Consider the following 20,381-nt stretch of genomic DNA (forward strand, 5'->3'; position numbering starts at 1 on the left):
AGGGCTGTTCACAGAGTGGGGTGTCTGGAGCAGCACAGCTTTATGGCTCCTTGCCATCGAGCATTTAGTCTCTGTCAAGTCAGTATTTTCACATGGAAAGCAATGCCATTAGTCTATTTTCACTCGATGTAGCTGGGAAGTTATAATCACACATTAATAAAAATAGGGACAATCATCCAGCATTTCATAAATCAGCCTTTTCTCCACCATGTTCTGTACAACCGTAACAGATGGGTTAGTTGAGATGGGCCAGCAGAGAAGGGTGATTTACTGGCAAAAAAATTATGACAGCTGGATTGCACACATACAAAACCACACACACTCTTAAATTTAAGTAACATTTAAAAAGGGAGGATTTGGTTCTGACCCCACCAGTTAGAACTGGATCTACCACCTAAGAATATTAGGTATTACCCTTCGGTTTGCTGATCTTTAACATTTTCATTAATGACCCAGGCATAAAAATGCAGGAGCGTACTGACACAATTTGCTGATAGCACAAAGTGGAAGCATTTTCTATCTAGAAGAGACAGGATTATTGTAAAGGAAAAGCTGTGTGACCCAGAGGAGTGATAGAAGTGGAATTAAATGCAATTGTAAAAAGTGCAAGGTCATGTCCTTAAGGACTAATAGCAAGGCTGTTTGCTATAACACATCAGCTAGAAGGCAGGAAAGAAATCTTGGATATATCAGGTACTTGCAGGGTGATTATAAACTACAAACGTCATGCAATTGTGTATAAAATAAATGTCACTTCAAGAGGTATTTGAAGTGATTTGTTTATCAGGGCCATGGAAGCACTGAAGGTATTATAGAAGAAACAAGTGAAATATAAGCTAAGATTAGCTGTAGTTGCTTATGGGTGATGATGACAAGTTCAAATTGGAACAGATGTAGAGCATGTGTATCAGGCTGCTCCTATCGGGGAAAATTAGAGACAATTTAATTTCTTCAGCGTAAATGAAAGCAGAGTTGTGATAAAAGTGCATGCATATGCTGATAAGAAACCAAGGAACATAACGAATTGCGAGGAAGAACCATTTAAAATAAAGGACAATGAGGGAAAAACATCTAATGGGAATTTCCTGGCAAGGAGCATACTCTGCCTAGAAGTTAGGTGACGATTACTGATTAACTCCTGACAGTACAGAGGCTCCAGGACTCCACTCCTGCCCTGTCCTGTCCTGTCCTCTCCACTCCTCTCCTCTCCACCCATGTGTTCACACAAGGACCAAGCACACTTAGGCAGGTGAAATGTCACTGAGGTACATCTCTCAGTCTCCTGTTATCAGTGCATTGAACCTGCTGACAACCAGCTCAGAAAACACTTTTTTTTGGTTGTACTCAAGAAACCTGAAAGCATAGAGATCCTTACCCAAGACCACAGAACTTGTACAACTGATGGGCAGAGTTAAATATTTGTATTTTCTATGAGTAGCCTTATTGATTTCAGAGGACTATCTGGCTTACAAATGCAGAGAACACTAATAAAAGAACAGAAAGTGAGTCAACATCGGACACCTAATTCCTGGAAGACCAAAGAAATTGAAAACTGTTAAATCCCATTGCAGATGAGCAGTAGTGTAATTTTCATTTAAGCTGTTTACTGATCCCATAGCTACAGCTTTTCTGCAGTCTGCAGTGTGTTCCACCATCAGATTATGGAGTGCAAAGTTCAGTGTATGTTTTGGAATGAAAGTAATATTGAGTATAGATCGAAACAGTTCACCTTTCACTAGAGACACTGGAGAAAAACAACCATTGTTGTAAATGTCACATCTACATAGGGAAGCAACATCAAACCACATCTTTTTCATGGGTAAGTCTCGGTGTCTAGAGCTGTCGTGTGGAAAGGTGCAGTCACTCTGGATTAAAACCAAATATTCTCTTGCATTATTTTAAGCCATCTGTGGTCTAAGCTGTTCCCTTCTTTTCCTGGCCTCCTCCTCCTACCACTTTATTTGGTATACTCAGGTATAACACCTGTTCAGAGATGGATGGTTGCTTGTTATCAGACTGTTTCTTTGGGGTCTGAACTGAGATGCAGCAGAAAATTTTCCATTTCCTTTGGTAATTTTGCTTTATTTGCTCATGCCCATATGGCATGAAAGTTGAGTGCTTCTCTTTTTCATTCTCTCAGATTGTGAGACCTTCTCTTTCATATTACCAAGGCCTGTCCTCCTTGACAATATGTGGTCTACTTTGGATTTGCACTCTTTTTGATAAAATACTATTAAGAAAAAAGGTTGGAAGTAGCTAGTCAAGCTTTTCAACCATGAAAAATGGTGAGAAAAGCAAACAAACAAAAAACAAACAGAAAGAGGTAAAGCAGAAGTCTAGCAGGTGGAAAAATTCAAATTATGAACCAAAGGCTTTAATTTAAAAAAAATTCTACCTGTTTACTTACATAAGACAGTGTTATCTTTTGTTATGTTCATCTTGACTCATCAGCTACATTTTCACGTACATTCTTTGAGCAGCCTTGAAAGAAGTTTCAGTGAGGTTGAAGTGATAGGGCTCAGCTGGGGAGTGTACACTCAGTTTACCTGAGATAACCAGTTTAAAGCTAAATCCATTATGTTGGTAAATGTTTTCAGTATCAGTTGCCTTTAGAAGATATAGATAATGTGTTCATGAAGCAACTCTCCCAAAATTCCTCGTCCAGGCACACAATGGATAAGAAAGTGCCTGGGAACAGCTGGCATGGATTTACTAAGGGTAAATCATGCCTGAGAAGCTGAATTCTGTGATGGTCTTCAGACAAGTGACTCTGTGGATGAAAGAAGTGGATTATGTTTACCTTGAACTCTGACAAGGCTTTCAGCTCAGTCTCACACAGTGTTCTTGCAGCCAAACAGGTGAGGTAGGGTTTGGAAAGGTAGACTAAAGGTGAGTGGGAATTAATTAGCTGGATGACCACGCTGAAAGGGTTGCGATGAGCAGTAGAAAGTCCAGAGAGTAGTGACTTACCAGTGGCATTCCTCAGAGGTCAATTTCAAGGCAGTATTTTGAATATAAATACTAACAACTGAATGCTGAGATGAGAAATATCTTCATAAGTGGGACCTAACTGAGAGGAGTGGTTGATGCACTGGTGGGTAGAATGTATAAAGGAATATAAACAAGAGGACATAGTCAGACTGGAGAAATAGTCTGACAGGAGCTGCACCTAACTCAGCAAAAGCAATGCTGAGTATGCAACTGGGATGGACACCATCATGCAGAAGTAGCCCTTGAGCACTGCAGAAGACAAATTTGCAGAAGAGGACGTGAAAGTCCTGCTGAATGAGCTGACCATGAACCCCTATGTCCCCTTACAACAAAGGTGTTCAGGTGCTTCTGGGTGGTATTAGTAAAATTTTAGCCAGTAGGTCCAAGGAAACGATCCTTAGATCCTTATAAAAAAACCCCACATTTGCAGCACAAGAAAACATGTAATTTTGAGGGGTTTGGGTTTTTTTCACTATGAGAGTGGTCAAACAGTGGAAGAAGCACCCAGAAAGGCTGGGAGATTTCCTTCCTTGCAGGTGTTCAAAACTTGGCTGAATATGTCATGAGTGATCTGCTCCAGGTGGGCCCACTATGAGCAGGAGTTTGCACTAGATAACCTAGAGAGATCTCTTCTATCCTAAACCACGCAATGATTCTCTGATTTCTATACAGCTTTCAGTAGAAAATATTTAATTCCACCTTGAAAAATTTGTGTCAACCATAGCAACTGCCTCTTCTTTCTGACATGGGATCTACATTTACTTTTCCACATTTTTTCTCAAAGATATCATACCTATCCTCTTATTAATATTCCTTCCATCTCACACAGTGAAACTTTACCACAGGCAGTTGTCATTTCCTAAAGCATTTAATAACACTTATTTTATTTCTACAGGTAAAAAAATAATGGGGTGATAACATGTCCTGAATTGCTAGTGACAGTAACTGCTGAGGCATTAAGCACTTACTGTTTTTCACCAGCTGTTGCTTTTAGTACCAGCAATTTTATTCCCCCAAACGTAGATTTATTTATGTATTTAAGAAAATAAAAAATAGCCATTAGGAAATAGTAAGCAAGCTTCCTGAGAGAAATCAAATGAGTTATTTTCTGCCTGTCACTGTTATACCTGTGCAGATGGGTAAGGATGTGTCAAGTTTGCCAGTGATACTGAGCTGTGTGGTGCAGTCACGTGTTGGAGGGAGGGGATGGGCCATCCAGGGGGATCTTGAAGGGCTTGAGAGATGGGCCTGTGTGAACCTCGTGAAGTTTAGCAAGGCCAAGTACAAGGTTCTGCACTTGGGTTGGGGTCATCCTGAGCACAAGTACAGGCTGGGCAGTGAATGGATGGACAGCATCTCTGTGGAGGAGGACTCGTGGGTGTTGGTTGATAAGAAGCTCCACATGACCCAGCAATGTGTGCTGGTAGCCCAGAAACTCCCCGTGCTCTGGGCTGCATCCGAAGTAGTGTGATCAGAAGGTTGAAGAAGGTGATTCTCCCCCTCTATTCCACTCTGGGAAGAAGCCATCCAGAGAACTGTATCCAGCATAAGAAGGATGTGGAGCTGCTGGATGCCCTGAGAAACTGTGGCTGCCCCATCCCTGAAAATGTTCAAGGACAGGCTGGACAGGGCTCTGAGCAACCTGGTCTAGTGGAAGGTGTCCATGCCCATGGGAGGGGGGTTGAATTATATGATCTTTGAGGTCCTTTCCAACCCAAACCATTCCATGATGACCCTGTGCATTCCACTCCACAGTCTGAGCTGTGGTGTTGTTTATTCAGGAATGGATATCAATCTGCAAAAGTTCCAGATTTACATACCAGCCACTGTCACAAACAGTGATAAAACAGTGTTAATATTTAATGAGCCAGACAAGTTACCCCTGAGAAACCACACCTTGAGAAATCATACCTTTCTTCTCCCCGACCCTTAATACTCTTCATGTTTTAATGTATTATTTTCCCCACACAGTGTTATTAATATATTTATCATAAGTTATATGTTATCTGTTTCCTGTCTTTCATTTTCAATCTTTTCTGTTGTTTATAATCTTTTGTCTGGAGGGATGTAGAAGCAGCAGTCCACCTGGTTGCTTATCCCCAAGGTTATGACACATCACTTTTTTCCTCCAAAAAAATTCTGAAAACCTTTAGAAAAGACAGGATAACCTAGCCTATGGCATCTATATTGCATGTGCTGTATTTTCACCTTTTCACTGCCGTTTCCAAAGTCTGACCAGATCGCAGGTTCCACTGAATTATCTAACTGAAACATGGTAAATAAATGAATGTCAGAAACCATTTCTAAACTGTAGAGGAGCTGATGTTGAATGCCTCCCAGTACCGAAGGGACTCTTTAGAGCAGTGTTTTGCCAGCACCCACATCCAAGTTTTGCTGTAAGGCCAAACTTTCTGCCGGGTGCATTGGAGAGGCTCGACCTGGTCCCAGCAGTGTTTGCTGTGTGTGTGTGTTTGTGTGTGTGGATGCACTTTCACACATGCTGCTGGGTAAACTGAGCTGCAGCTTTATCAGTGGTGGACAGAAAAGTCTATTGCTCTGGATAAGAATATGAGTTATAATCATGATTTGGGTTCACAGGGTATATTAATACAGCAGCTTTCATACATCAAGAGTATCTGCATAATTGGAAGGATACATCATGGATAGAAGAGGTTAAACAGATGCTTCTAGCAAGGGATTTCTTCCATTCTGTTTGTTAAGAGTCTGTTTACTCATTCTACCCCCAAGCTAGCATAATAAAGATATAATCTGTCTTTCTCCTCTCTGCCATCCTTCCACCTTCACTCTTCTGCTTCTCTCTTCTCTCTTTACTGTATCCTTTTCTTTGTGGCAAAAATAAGAAAAGGCACCCCTTTTTGGCTTCAGTAAAAAAAAAAAATATATAGAAAAAACCCCATCTGATTACACCCTCAAGCATCACCATTGGTTAAGTTTCTGTTAGTAAAGTATCCAACATGTCTTGGGGATGTAGGACAGAAAGTTTAGGGCTATATTATAAAAAGTTAAGATTCTGCCAGCTGTTAGTTCTCACTTTGCTTACTTTAAGGTGCTCAGTCTTCTGATTACAAATCAAAGCCCATGGGCAGCAAACTTGGAAGGGTTGTCCAAAGAAAGTGTTCCCCAAATAAGGAGCTTGCCAACAAGACAAGTTAACCAGAAATATATGAACAGGTTACCATGGAAACCATCCAGGTCCATGTTCTCAGCCTCCAGTAAAAGCGAGGTAATTTGAGCAAGGTTAGTAGGCAATAAGAGAGCTTGTTATGTCTAATTAGCTAAATGTCTTCCTACAGCTTTTCCTACCCACTGGCCATTTAGGATTTTTAATTTTTCTCCCTCCACACATTCATTTCTCATTGTTATCCCCTTCATACACAGTTCTTCAGACTCAAGTTCCTATTACACACTGTCCACGGTGGTGGACCACATGATGGAGCCAAATGGGTGCTCATTATGCAGCTGTCACTCCTGTTTTAAGGTTCCTGTGTCATGGGCCTCTCGCTTCCAATATTCCTGTGACAAAGAAAAGAAGAGCTCTCCTTTTGTCACATCAGAAAGGAGATGAAAAGGAAGTTTCCATAAAGCTACCATGACATTTTCAATCAATTCATATTCTGCAAAAGTGTAATATTTTGCCTGAATTAATATTGACATGGGGAAGATCAATGTCATTAGTTTGATAAAGATACTCTGCAATATTTCCTGTAATGAGGTTGTTTGAAAAACGTTTTTAATAAACTTCAACATTACTAAACTCTGAAAATTAATTACATGTTCCAGAAAAAAACAAACACAACAGTTCACCACTCCCATTTTCTGACATAACATCCTCTTCTCATTTCATCCAGTAACTTTTTCTTTAAAAAGCAACTCAAGATAAAAAGGTAAAAGATGAAAAGTTGAAAAATTATTCTTCATATTGTGCATAAGACACTTTGATAACTCATATTTTTTCAACATGTGCTTACTTCAGGAAATGACTTCTGAAAAAAAAAAATTCCATTGCAGTCCAAAACTTTATAAATACATCATAAATTCTTCCTCTGCTTCCCTTCTGTCAAACATTCACTATAGCAGCCTAGACAGAATCCTTGCATTCCAGCAGATGACTGTTGCATGAAGATGTAAGAAGGAAGGAGAGATTTCTTGCAATTTTCTTTTCACTGCCAGAAACTTGTGATGGTGTTCCCTGTCTGCCTGCAATCCGAGTCTGGGAGTATGTTTAGATGTGAAAACTGTACACCAGGATGATATATCTGTGCTGCACTCCACGTGGTGTGAAACATTGTGTGGTGTCAGAACAAACAACGCTATTTGCTGCATTTGGAACATTTTTTTTGTGACCTTTTTTATTCCAGTGTTGGAAACTCATATTCAGCTGAAGCAAAACGGATCTTTCAAAGCTTAATTCTAGTAGTCTATTCATATGTCTGAAAATGAGACAATTAACTAAACAAAAGCATTGGTTACTTTGGCTCAAAAGATTATTTCAGGTCTGTGTATCACTAATATTTTTGTTGGTTTGTGAGGTGGTTTTTTTGCTTTATCTACAGTTCTTGTTTGAAACCATATGTGCAAAAATGCACAAATAAATACACACCCCTTTCTGCCTCTTCCTTGTTTTGTATTTAGCTCTCTAGATTTCTTCGTGATTTCCTTTGAATTTCTTGATCTGCATTTCCCAGTCTTCAGCAGGTAACTGAGGAAAATAGAACCAGAGTGTTGGTCTTCCCTCCTTACTGCCTCTTGCTTTATTGTCTTATCTTCTCATGTCAATCGAGTGTTTTCAGGACAAAATATTGCTGTTAGGGCAGATGGAGCTCGTCAGCCTTGTAAAGCAATCCATCTAAGAGAAGGTCACTCCAAACAAACCTACGTCCTGAGAACCTCACAGCCACTGTCCAAGCTTGCTCGGCCCCGGCAGATGAACCTCAGGATTAAAGGGTGGACTCAGTTCAGCGCACGCTGGGTCTCACCTAAAAAATCCACTGCGCAGGCTCGAAGGGTTAATGACCTTTCCCAAATCTTCGCTCGCGAAGACTGGCCATTATTACTCCCCTCCTCAAAGTAATGTAATATCAGGGAGATTTGTGTATGTTACTGGGAGTTATTTACTCAGTCCTTGGTCTGCTTAGTGCCTGTGTTCTGATGAAGAAATTCAATTGACTAGTGGAAATTTAGTGTCTAACATATGGCTGGAAGTAGCCTATACCAGTCTATAGATAAAAGTCTATAAGTCTACAAATAGATAAAAGAAATAATAGAAATCACTGGCAGTGTTAAATAAGCATTCTATACTACTTCAATATTACATTCAATACTTCAATACTACTAACTTTCTACTTGCTTAAAAAGAAGCCTAATATGTACATTTTCAGCTTCTTTTAAATGTAATTTTTTTAAATAACCATCTGCTGATATTAGAAGAGAATTGATTTGTTCGTTGTTGCTTACAAAAGTTGAAAAGGTTCTCCTTTTTTGTGAACATAAAGCTCCAATTCCTAGATTTTTTTTCCTCCTTGCAAAAGCCTGATCTCCTCCAATAGATGTCCAAGTGAAACTGATGTAGGAACGTCTGATTTGCAGCCATCTTATGGCCATCTATGTCTTCAGCTGAGCGTTGCAATCAAAGAACCTTTAAAGATGATGGACAATTTAGAAAATTGTCAGATCTCTGAAAAATGCTTTGAGCAATTGACCTGAACTTATTCATCTTGAAGACTGATGCTAAGGATTTAACACTTCCACATTCTCTCCAAATTAGACCCAGAGCTATTGCTGACTGATGCGGGATCATGTGGCTTTGAGTATCCAATTCAGTCAGATCCTGAGGCCATCTCTCCAGAAACATTTCCTGATGTAAAGATGCTTTAACCCACTCATCAGTCTTGCTTTTGACAAGATAAAGTCAAAGGAGTGCAGTTTGTAGTAAAGAAGAACAGCTTCAAAGTCTAAGCAGCAGACAGCACCCTGATTTCATAGTGATTCTTATATGAAATGAGATGTTCATTAGTTATTTAACATTATACCTGTGAAACAATGAAGTAGCATTATCACAAATTAGGAACAACAGACCATAACATGTGCTTTGCTTGCTTTACAACTAAGCAACTTCATGGAGGATGTTTCTTTTTATTCCAAACATTTGCCCAAAGCAGGAATGAAATTACCTGGAGGAATAGCTCCTGTGTCGCAAAAATATTGTGGATCCAAAGTGAGGGAAAATAATAAAATTCCAAAAGTGGGAGAAAGACTAGCAGATATTAGTTCTGAGCAGTAATCTGCATCACAAAAGATGCTAAAAATCTCCAGAAATAATTCAAGCATGAATTAGCATTGAATCTATAGTTTTTCATATGAAAAAATCATGAGACAGATGTATTTAACAAAATAGCTAGTATTAGCTTAGAGTTTTCCTGAAAGAGTACAGAAATTGCTGTAGCAGTCAGAGAAAATGTCTGTCCATCTAATCTAACAGTGACCAGTACTGAAGTGCATAAGAACAACTGATCACTGATGCTTCATCAGATAACTCTCACAACCCCCAACAATTTGCAGTTCCCTTGGACCAAATGAGAGGATGTTTCTTCCTCTCTCAGAACAGACTTTAAACTGTATTCCATGTCACATCATAGTGACTAACTGAGTGAGAAGTACATCATTTTGGACAGATCACTTTCCCTGATTGTGTCTAGAAATTTAATTTTTACGAAGACCATTAAGTAGTTTCCCTTTAAAAAATGAGCAAATTAATTTTACAATCCCATGCACTCCACTCACCATCTCCTAAAAATAAGACACAAAGCTCTTCACAGAAGCATCAGACAATCCTATTATTTTCTTCATTGCTAAAACTACATTTCCCTTCCTGTCCGTTCCTTCCCTCCTAAGGCAAAGTCCAGGTTATGAGGGGAAGGGGAGGAATATCTGAGCCTCTGTAATGTGAGTTCCTTCAGAGACCGGAGCAGCTGAGGACATGAGATGTGTATTGCTGTGCCACGTGCTACTTCCATGGTATCCAGTCCCTCCAGGGCATAAATTCACACAGCAAAACTTTATCTTCTTATCTCAGCCTGCTAGTCCTGCCTATACCCCTGGCCATTCATGCTAGATCCCATTCTGGTCACCAAAAATGCTTAAGTGTGAAACCAGTAAAAAAGAGTGACAGAGTGGCAAGACCAGAAGGAAAACATGAAAAACTCTTCTGAGGCATGTAACTTGGGGATGGGAGAAGGAGGAACAGAACTAATTGCAATACCTTCAAGATAATGATTAATTCTATGTCAGCTTTTATCTTGTCTGGGCTAGAAAGCCAGCAAAGCTGAACCTGCAGAATTGTGTGCCATGAAGTCAGAGTCAGGTTTGTTCAACTAATTACTTCTGAAGAGTTCCAAATGGATTTAAGAGTAATGGTGTTGACATGAAATTGTCCTTCCACGTTTCTGCAGCACATGTTACTCCTTAGCTGCTCTGGCTGCTGAAAAGAGGTGTACTTCCCCAGGGACTGAGGGAAAAAGTAAGGTGCACTTGTTTGGTTCAGTGAAAAATGCTGGTTAGTATCAGTGGAAACTAGTTGTGAATTCTAGTGGAACTCTGGCCAAATCAAATCTGTAACTGCAGTGCATAAATTCAGGAGCAGAATCATACATGGTTAAAATGTGCATGTCTGCAGAAAGAAAAGTTTCAACATTACATGATTCACATTAAAATTAACTTCAAACTGTAACAATGCAGAATGCTTAATTTTGAGGGAGATAGAAACTGGTGGTTTTAACAAGAAGGATTTTTGTTTAACTTTTGTTTTTACTGAGCATTTGTTTGGACTGAAACAGAGTCATATTGAATCTCTGGCCACAAAAGGTCACTCTGGTTCCTCACAAACTTTAGTCTTCAACATTTTTTTCAGGCTAAGTTGATTTTGAGTTGATCTTGTTTTTTCCCCTTCTTTCAGAAATGTCGTTGCTCAGTGGCAAGAATCTGATAGGTAGTTTATAAGTGTAGAGATCTGAAGAAAGCAAAAAGAGTATAAGGCCTTGGAACATTTTTTTTTTCTTTTTAAAAATATTCCATGACATGAATTATGTGAACAAATAACAACAGTGTTGCTTGTCTCAGGAAGACGGAAAGATTGATTTTTCCTGTTTTATCTGGTTCTGCTTGTGATTTCAACCCCAGCCACCACCGCAATAGCCAAGTGTTTGAGCTTTGACCTGAATAATAGCGTTTCACACTTGGAAAGATCCTTATACCGGCCTGTAGGAAGTCTCTGCCACCATGCCTGTTGACACAACATTTGTCCAAGGGAAAAATTAATAACTGTCAAAAATGACATAGGTATAATGGATCTGTTCTCGGGTTGGTGGTTTGGGCTGCGTGTTTCTCAGAACAGAATTCAGACATTTACAATGAAAGCCTTTGGCTCTGAAAAAAGTCAGGTGGTAACACAGGAACATTCAGCTCAGCCTTTGCTGGATGCAGTCCTATCTTAAAATGCAGAGCTTTTCCTGTCCAGGGTAGGTCTCTGACACCTGCCAGTGCTGGGTGTCCAGGAACCACCTAATTTCTTCCTGTGACCTTAGATATAGAGTTATGAACTGAGACTAGTGAAAATTGGTCAGTCTTGATTGTTATTAGTATTCTCTATGGCTACCTGAAAGGAAATTGTAATGAGGTGAAGGTCTGCCTCTTCTCCAGAGTAACAAGAGATAGAGTAGGAGGAAAAGGCCTCAAGTTGCACCAGAGAGGGTTTGGATTGAGCTATTACTAAAAATGTCTTCACTGAAAGGATGCTCAGGTGCTGGAACAGGCTGCACAGGACAGAAATAGAGTCACTGTTCCTGGAAATGTTCAAAGAACATGTGGATGTAGCACTTGGGGACATGGTTTAGTGGTGGGTTTGGCAGTGCTGGGTTAATGGATGGACTTGATGATTGCACAGGCTTCTTCCAACCTAAATGATTTTGTGATTCTGTGATTAATGAGAAAACTCACAGTTGCTCTGCAAGAGAGTCTTAAATACAAACTAAGTGGTCAGTGTTGGGATTAAAAAAATTACTGCTCATGTCAAATTGGTAACACTCATTATTTTTTATTTTGTTGTCCAGAATTGCGTTCAATTTCTAGACCCATGATATTACTTTTTTTCTTTTGCCAAGTTTACTTATTAGAAACTGAGAAAATTATGAATACTTCCGATCTCCACAGTTTTTCCTCTAATATTATGGATTTACACCTCTACCAAAAGCTTATTACATTTGTCCTGATATGCTGAGGGAATGGGATGTAATGGGAAGAGTCCCAAACATGTACGTACACTCTTCTTGATTGCTTACCTGTCTCTAAACTGATATCTAGGTGTTAATACACAATCTGGCATCTGGTTCTTTTTTTTCTGGAGTGGGACTTTTTGAGAAACAGAAAAAAATCCGCCAGAGATGAAAGGAAAGGGTATGGATCTTTCCAGGACATTATTCAGAGTACTCATGTCTTATCCTGCTCCTTTTATTATTTACTGTGTTGGAAACAAGGCTGCTCAATATGCTGCTTCCCTCTCTATGCTCTTAAATAGTTATCTTTTGCATACAACTCTCATAAATTATTGTCTTTCAAAAAAGCAAAGCACGATCAAAACCAACTGGAATTCCTGCTTTTAACCTCAGTGGGATTTAGATGAGCACTCTGCTGAGCGACATGTTTACCTTTCTGTCTCTGGTAAAGACTAATGGCTTTCAGGAAAAAAAAAAAAATTAAAAAAAATCATAGATAAAAGATTTTGGATATGGAATAATCCAAAATTATACAATTTTAATGTTGACTGTCAGGGTAGGAGACTGTAAGAAAAAAATTAGGAGAATTCTTGCAACCCTTAGCACTCCACAGCACTCCACCTGCATCCTCCAGATCTCTCCAGGGCAAGCTGGATGTCCCAATCACAAGAGGAAAACTGCAAAAGCCATCTCAAGTAGAACACGCTGTTGCAGGGATGAGATGCACAGGAGGAATCGCATTTCTTTCCTACCTGAAGACCACCATTAACTCACCCAAGACGATATTGTTGACTCTGCTAACACAGCCCCCATCAATGAAATCTGCTTTGGGATCCTCTGCTGAGCACAAAAAGGGTGTGATCCTGATGGAGATTTTCCAGCTAATGGCAGTCCAAGGGCAGAAGCAGACTATTGATTTGTTTAGTTTCTTTGCACTTTCTTTCTCAGACACAGGTATTCAGGTATTTTTATGCTCTCCCCACGAGGGCCAATGATTGTCAGTGCCTCCCCACCCACCACCCAGCCCAGGTGTTTTTGTGCAGGAGCTGACCTTAGTGGGGAACTGGCTGTCTTAAAGATGGCAGCTCATCCATCATGGCTTTCACAGGCTGTCAGCATCGCATTTAATCTCACTTGTAATTTTCCAAGGAAGGTTTGCAAAAGCCACAAACGGAATCTTAATGCTATATAATGTGGTTTGTAGCCCATGAAATACTTCCTCTGAGGAGGAGACTATGCTGTGTTGTAGCTGCTCTCAGCTATCCAGAGATGGAAAACTCCCAAATTCAGCCTGTAGTTCCATGTGCTGTTCACAGTCCATATGCTGTTGTAACAGGTATATCTTTGTTAGACATAATTCAGAGTTATATGTTGTCACAGGTATATCTTCCCTCCCAGCTCACCTGTGCACAAACGGGCACTCAGAATCACGTACTTTTCAAGGCAGACCTGAGAAGATTCTTTTCCAGGGTGGAACATCATGTTCATGATGTTTCATTTTATGGACTTGTCCTAGGAGGATCCTGCTCTTTGGTTGTCCTGCAAGCTTCATGACCTTCTTCTGTAAGTCATGATCCAAACCCCGCCCAGACTATCATAGTTTTTAAAAGTTTGAATCAACATTGGGAATCCTCTGCCAGCTCTTAAATTTTCATTTTTCGTTATATTCACTACACCAGTCTTCTACCTTCATTGTCCTCCTAAGGTTTACCAGCACAGAAACAAGCAAAATTGGAATCAATATAACCAGAATTATACTCTTGGAAACAATGCCAGATTCAATCAAGGGGGTTTACTCTAAAGAAGAGATATAAAGCTCTGCTTCCCAGATATATATTCAATAGAATGACCTAGGTCCCTGACCTGTCTGTCCGTGTCAAGCTGACAGATCATATCTGCCACTGATACAGACCCTCAGATTTGCAATTTGTCAACAAGTCCCTGGGCTGTGCAGGTCTGGGATGGATTTCTATGATATAGTTTCTCTTCTTGCAATAAGATGAGGACAAGGTAAATCCCTGGAATTATGCGGGCGTCAGTCACCTTATCAAGGGTTTCATCCCCTGTTTCTCATTCCATAGGTGTCTGGCCTCTTGACCGAAATATGAACTGAAAGAAAAATGTGTATTTTTGCTCTAGACATCTCTTTATATTTACAGGTTCTTCAGCAAACAGATTAATTAAGCTACTATAGCTACATTCATTGGTGCTGGAAGCAGTAGTGGTAATTATTCAACCATTATATTTCAAAAAATTGCGTTTTCAGCCTTGAAGCTGAAAAACATCAGCTAATTGTCCTGAAATTGTTTGTGCCAGGTGTCCTCCTCATGCTGAATTAGCTCGTAAAATTTTGCCGAAGCAGTTAATCAGTTCCTGAGGGCGAGATCTAAGAAAAATACCTTGCTTTGAAATTAACTATCGCCATTAATAATTTTAATGTCGTCTCTGTAATTTGGCAGGAAAGCGGAGTCCAAAACCAAACTTTTGTTGCTTTTTGTAGAAACACAGCCAAATCTGCCCAAGTTGCAAACCTTCAGCCACACAGAGACTGGGAGGAAGTTTATCTGCACGATTTAATTCTCCTGAGTATTCCCCATTTCTCACAGCCCTGAGCAGTCTTGTTTCATTACAGAGAATAGTGTGTCTTCCCTGCAGTTGCTCTTCCTTGCAGGGGGGAAAAAATATAGTTTTGATCCTAGAAAAGACAAAAAAAAAGGGGGGGGGGAAGAGAATGGAACAAAGGAGTAGCTAGATGGGTAAAGAATAGGAAATCACAGAACAAGAGGGCAATTTTTATACTTGAGTGTTATTATGCTTGTACCCTAATTATCTTTACAACCTTACCATGTTTTTAACATAAGGATGTTTCAGTTTATGTGAAATTTTATCTTCCTTTTAGGTAATGAATGTATGAAATCTTCATTTACACTGTAGCTCTGTGTAATCATTTGCTCAGAACTGCAGCATCTTTAACAAAATAAAATGAAAAAATAATTCCTCCTTCAGTTCAAACAAGGTGTAGCAAGGAAAAAAAATCATTATAAAGTCCGAAATAAACCAAAATAGTCTTCTATCCAGACAATCAATTCCTCAATGGTGCCCAATAGACATATTGAATCATGCATTTTGCTTACACAGCTGCCCAGAGAAAAACAAAGACCATATTGTTACCCATCGCCTTTTGCTAAAGGTTGGCAATTATAGCAGTTGGAAAGCAGTAACCATCTTTCATTGTGTCAGTAAATATTATTCAGGTTGGCATACAGCCTCTCCACTTGCCCTCACAATATTCTTAATTAAATTAAGATTATACCTGCAGCACAGAGGAATGATCCTTACTAATGTCACAAAGTTTGTGACTTCATGTGAAGGTGACAGTGAGTAATTCTGTGGTCTATGTTATGCAGGTACATGCTTGGTGAAGATTTACCCCCAGGCTGGAATGAACTGATTTTCTGTTTCATGCCAAATCCTGTTTCTCACCATGTCCAGCTTTACAGATAGACAGAATAAATGCAACGAGGTGAGGTCATTATTTAGTCATAAAGGTCATTTTCCTTATGGTAGGTACAAGATAGTGTGTTTGCATCTTGAGTCATAGGGATTTACTTCCCTAATAAATATAAATGACACTTTGGGTGCAATGAAGGTAGAAATAAGAAAAACAAAACAAAACGAAACGAAACTAAAAGAAACAAAACAAAACAAAAAAACTTGCCCCCCACACACACCAAAAAAAAAAAAAAGAAAGAAAAAAGAAAAAAAAGCACTGAGATGAGTCTTGTGACAGACAGTAGCAATTGCGACTTTTCAGGGCCTATTATGTAGCCTTTCACAAAGCTGTCTCAAAGTACTGTTTTGACTTTTTATGAGGATGTTTGGAAAGTTACTTGAATAAATCATGATATTCAAATGCAAATAAAAACAAAGGCTGGGATTTCTGACCTAGAATTTAAATGTACACCATACACGTCATTCACACAGTTCATTTATTCATATTTATGTTCAAACACTGAAAATTAAGGCTGGTCTGTTGACTGGGAAGCTGGCTTCACATTCAAGAAGCTCATAGACTTTGCTCTGTGTTTTTCTGTGGACTTGCATGGTATTGGATCAACTCCCAAAGTGTAAAAAGCATCTTAAGTGATAGGCACTGGCAGTCCTTATGAAAAGAATTTGAGCTCTATTGGAACCACACACTAATCAAAATCCTGATTTAGCAGGCTGGCAGGGCAAATGCTAAGAGGTAACCAACATGAAAATTTTAGGAATAAGATCCCTGTTTCAAAATTCAGGCAAGTTAAACGAGCTTCCTTTCCTCCGGCCTCATGGAGATTCCTCCCCCTTATTTTCCTCAAAATACAAAGACACATTTCCCACATGTTCTCTGAGAATGAGGACACTTAGGAAACATGAGCTGAAAAACAAATAGATTTTGGATCTTCATACAGCTCAGGTATGAGCTCAGTGATAGGATTACAGGCCTATCAAGACCAAAACACTCAAAGACACTCTCAAAAATTAATGTGACTGAAAAATAATAAGGTATGAAGGTTGGTGTGCTTAAAGAGTCAAGTTGCCTCCAGGATTAGATTAATGCTGAACAAGGATTTTCTAGGGCCTTAATTCTGTGTAAGTCTTTCTCGTCATCCATTACAGCCTATAGAATAAAGGTACCAGCACTGCCAAACTACAGGATTACTGCACTAAAGAGAGGAAATGCATGGAAAAAATGATCCATCAGAACTGGGGACATATTATACCTGAGCACATGAATACTACCAGACTGCTCTATTCAAATATCTCATGAATTCAATCTGATCCTTTCATCTTTGAATCTTCTCTGTTGGGTGCTGTTAGGTTATTTTCTTGTAAAATTAAAGGTCAGTGATTTGCTGGGTCAAAAAATTCAGATTATATATAGTGTAATGCTCTCATGCTGATTAGTGCTCCGTGCATTAGGGTATATTTATGGACTTTTCTTTTCTTTGTAGGTCTCAACTGAAGAAGGAATGAGTTTAGCCAGAGAATACTCCTGCTCCTTTTTTGAGACTTCAGCTGCGCTCCGCTTCTACATTGATGATGTCTTTCATGGACTAGTGAGGGAAATTCGAAGGAAAGAGTCCTCACTGCCCATGGTAGAGAAGAAGATGAAGAGGAGGGATAGCCTGTGGAAGAAACTGAAAGGATCCCTGAAGAAAAAAAAAGAAAATACAACCTGATGGCAATTCTCCAGGAGCCACCCCTCAGGAGCTGACCATAGTAACCTGTAATTGCTCAAAGAGGCAGCACTGGGACAGTATCTTCCAGAGCAGGTTCTGGAGTTCCTTCCCTTCAGCCCTCATGCAGGAGTAGCTCCTTGAAGGATCAATTCATGGTTGCCCTGTGGCTCTTCTGTACTATAAATAAAGTCATTTATCATACCCTCTCATCCCTTTTCTGCAAGTCCAAATGGATAAAATACTGTGGTTTTTAATGTGTGTTCCCTGGCTGGTCTTCAAATGCTACAAGTTACACCAGCATCCAAGGCAAAACGAGCTTCTACGAGCTCTAGGACAATAGATGCACTTATTGCCTCCTCTCTGCATGCATGGATAATTTCAATGTCGCAGGAATGAATAATGTAGATTTCAATGGGCATTTTAACTGTCTAAGGACTTTTGGATTTGACCTCCAGCTTTACATTCACATGTGGGTTTAGGGTTAGACTGTGCTCAGCCTGCAACCACGTGCCTGTGTGCAAATGTGTGTGTGAATGAGGCCCAAAGGGAATGATGGGGACTCACAATTTTGACTCTGTGGTGCCCTGTCCTCATTGTGTCCTTTCCAGTTAGCAGGAAAGGTTTTGCAAGCAGAGTATGAACTGTGCACCAGCTGTCCAGAGGCTGCAGGGATACTGCTCTGTCTCCTGTGATCTTCACTCATCAGGGCTTGGTAGCAGAGGAACCACATCCTACAGACATGCAGTGCATTCAAATCATAGAATAGTCTATGTTGGAAGGGAACTTTTAAAGGTCACCTACTCCAGACTCCTGCACTGAGCAGGGATATCTTCCACTGGATCAGGTTGCTCAAAGCCCTGTTCAACCTGACCTCAAATGTTTCCAGGGGTGGGACACTCACCACTTCGCTGAGTAACCTGTGCCAGTGTGACACCATCAGCCACATTTCCCTGTTCCAGCAAGGAGCACACAAATGCACTGTTTGTCTGATGCTTCCCAGAGCCCTCCCTAGAGCAGTGCAGCTCTGTCCCAGCATGTAACAGCATCTGTCTATGTAGTATCCAGCCCTCAACTTAAAAGAATTGCGTCAGATCATTCACCATTGTTCACAGTCCTTGACCATCCAGCCGAATCACTTGATCAATTAGTTGGACAGGTCTTTTGAATATTCCTTTTTAAAGCTGGCATGAAATACAGTATATTCTCACAAACTTTTTTTTTTTTTTGTTCCCTCAGACTTCTTTTAATATCGTTGCTATTTATAAATCTTACAAATAAAACAGGCGTAAGTTTTGTCAAAAATAAAGATTGAGATTTCCATGAAACCATACTAGCAGTCAATGTCATTTGTGTCTGTCCTGGAGTGATAATTGATATAATTAAAGTATGTATTAGCAAATATTCATTTTTTCACTCTTCTCTGACTATTTTGTAGGGTTTCAATTAGTTATATTTTGTGTGGTTTGGGGGGTAGTAGATTTGTTTTCCTCTGTTAAAATTGAAAAAGCTATGTTTTCATGAAGAATTTTAGTTAATTTCTGATTATTAAATTCTGATGTTTTGTTCTTTACCTTCCCTTCCTTTCAAGGGAATCCAGTGATATTTTTTTGACCTGTTAAAAATTCTTCATTGCCGTAAGTAGTTAGATAATAATGGCCAGTCTTCGCGAGCGAAGATTTGGGAAAGGTCATTAACCCTTCGAGCCTGCGCAGTGGATTTTTTAGGTGAGACACAGCGTGCGCTGAACTGAGCCCACCCTTTAAACCTGAGGTTCATCTGCCGGGGCCGAGCAAGCTTGGACAGTGGCAGTGAGGGTCTCAGGACGTAGGTTTGTTTAGAGTGACCTTCTCTTAGATGGATTGCCTCACAGGGCTGACGAGCTCCATCTGCCCGGGGGGCTGGGAATCGAACCCGGGTCGCAGCGGTGAGAGTCCTGCACCCCAACCACTAGACCACCAGAGGCCCCAGTTAGATAATATGTGGCTATATTTCCACTTCAGAAAGATTGTTTCAGAGGAATATAAACATGTGCACACATTTAAAGTGGATTTTCTGTTTCCTACCTCCAAAAGCTGAAGTCTGCATTTATACTATTGTAATTACTATTATTATTTTTTCTGTATTTCCGCCGAGATTTCAGGTCAAGCATCCTAGAGATGAAAAGATGCACTTGTCCAAAGAGTTTATGAGCTAAGTATTGGTGGAGGGACAACAGGAGGCTGCACTGAACAGATGGCAGCTATGAGACAGTAAATAGCAAGGGGAAACATCTGTGACTGTTACAATACTGCACATGCATAGAGGGGAATGAAGCAGTTATTCCCTGTGTAAGAGAGCATAGAAATTACCATCCTGAGAAAACGTGAAGGATGCTCTTTGGGTTTTTTTGAGGCAGATGCCTAAGCTTTGAGACAATTGAAAATCATTTAGTGTTGGTTATGTCATTTCACCCACCCTACTGAGTGACATGCTATATCAGCACAGGTTTGGCTCGTAGTTTTAGGGGCTGCTTGCTCTTAGTTTGCAATACAAAAGAAAGGTTGCAGAAGAAGGCATAAATACAGTCTAAGATTAAGCTTTAAATGGATTAATGTAATCAAATATGCTCATTCACTGACATTAAGGTCATCTGGCATGGAACAGCATCTCTCCATACTGTTAAACTCTCTTAGCCTTCACAGCAGGGTTACCACACACAAGCTGCTGTTGGAAGTGATCCCTGGATTCTGCTGGGTTCTGTGCCATGCTCAGCAACCCGTTACAAAAGTACTGGTCTTCTGTGGTCTGAAACCAAGCTAGTCATCATTTTAGCAGTTTGACAGTATAGATGTGCTCAAGTGTCTCCTGGGATATGTTCCAATTAGTAGAACAGATGCAGCTT

General features: G+C 39.9%; 1 protein-coding gene across 1 annotated transcript in view; it reads left to right on the forward strand.

Moving 5' to 3' along the window:
* The window catches only part of RIT2 (Ras like without CAAX 2), a 174,130-nt gene extending 155,297 nt beyond the window's left edge, over window positions 1–18,833 (forward strand). The window contains exon 5 of the mRNA XM_017819738.1: window positions 17,273–18,833. Within this exon, the coding sequence (XP_017675227.1) occupies window positions 17,273–17,500 (228 nt within the window). The 3' untranslated portion in view covers window positions 17,501–18,833. The remainder of the gene's footprint in view (window positions 1–17,272) is intronic.
* The last annotated feature ends 1,548 nt before the right edge of the window (window positions 18,834–20,381 follow it).

This window comes from Lepidothrix coronata, unplaced genomic scaffold (genome assembly GCF_001604755.1).
Source record: "Lepidothrix coronata isolate B3197 unplaced genomic scaffold, Lepidothrix_coronata-1.0 Scaffold77, whole genome shotgun sequence".
Taxonomy (NCBI): domain Eukaryota; kingdom Metazoa; phylum Chordata; class Aves; order Passeriformes; family Pipridae; genus Lepidothrix; species Lepidothrix coronata.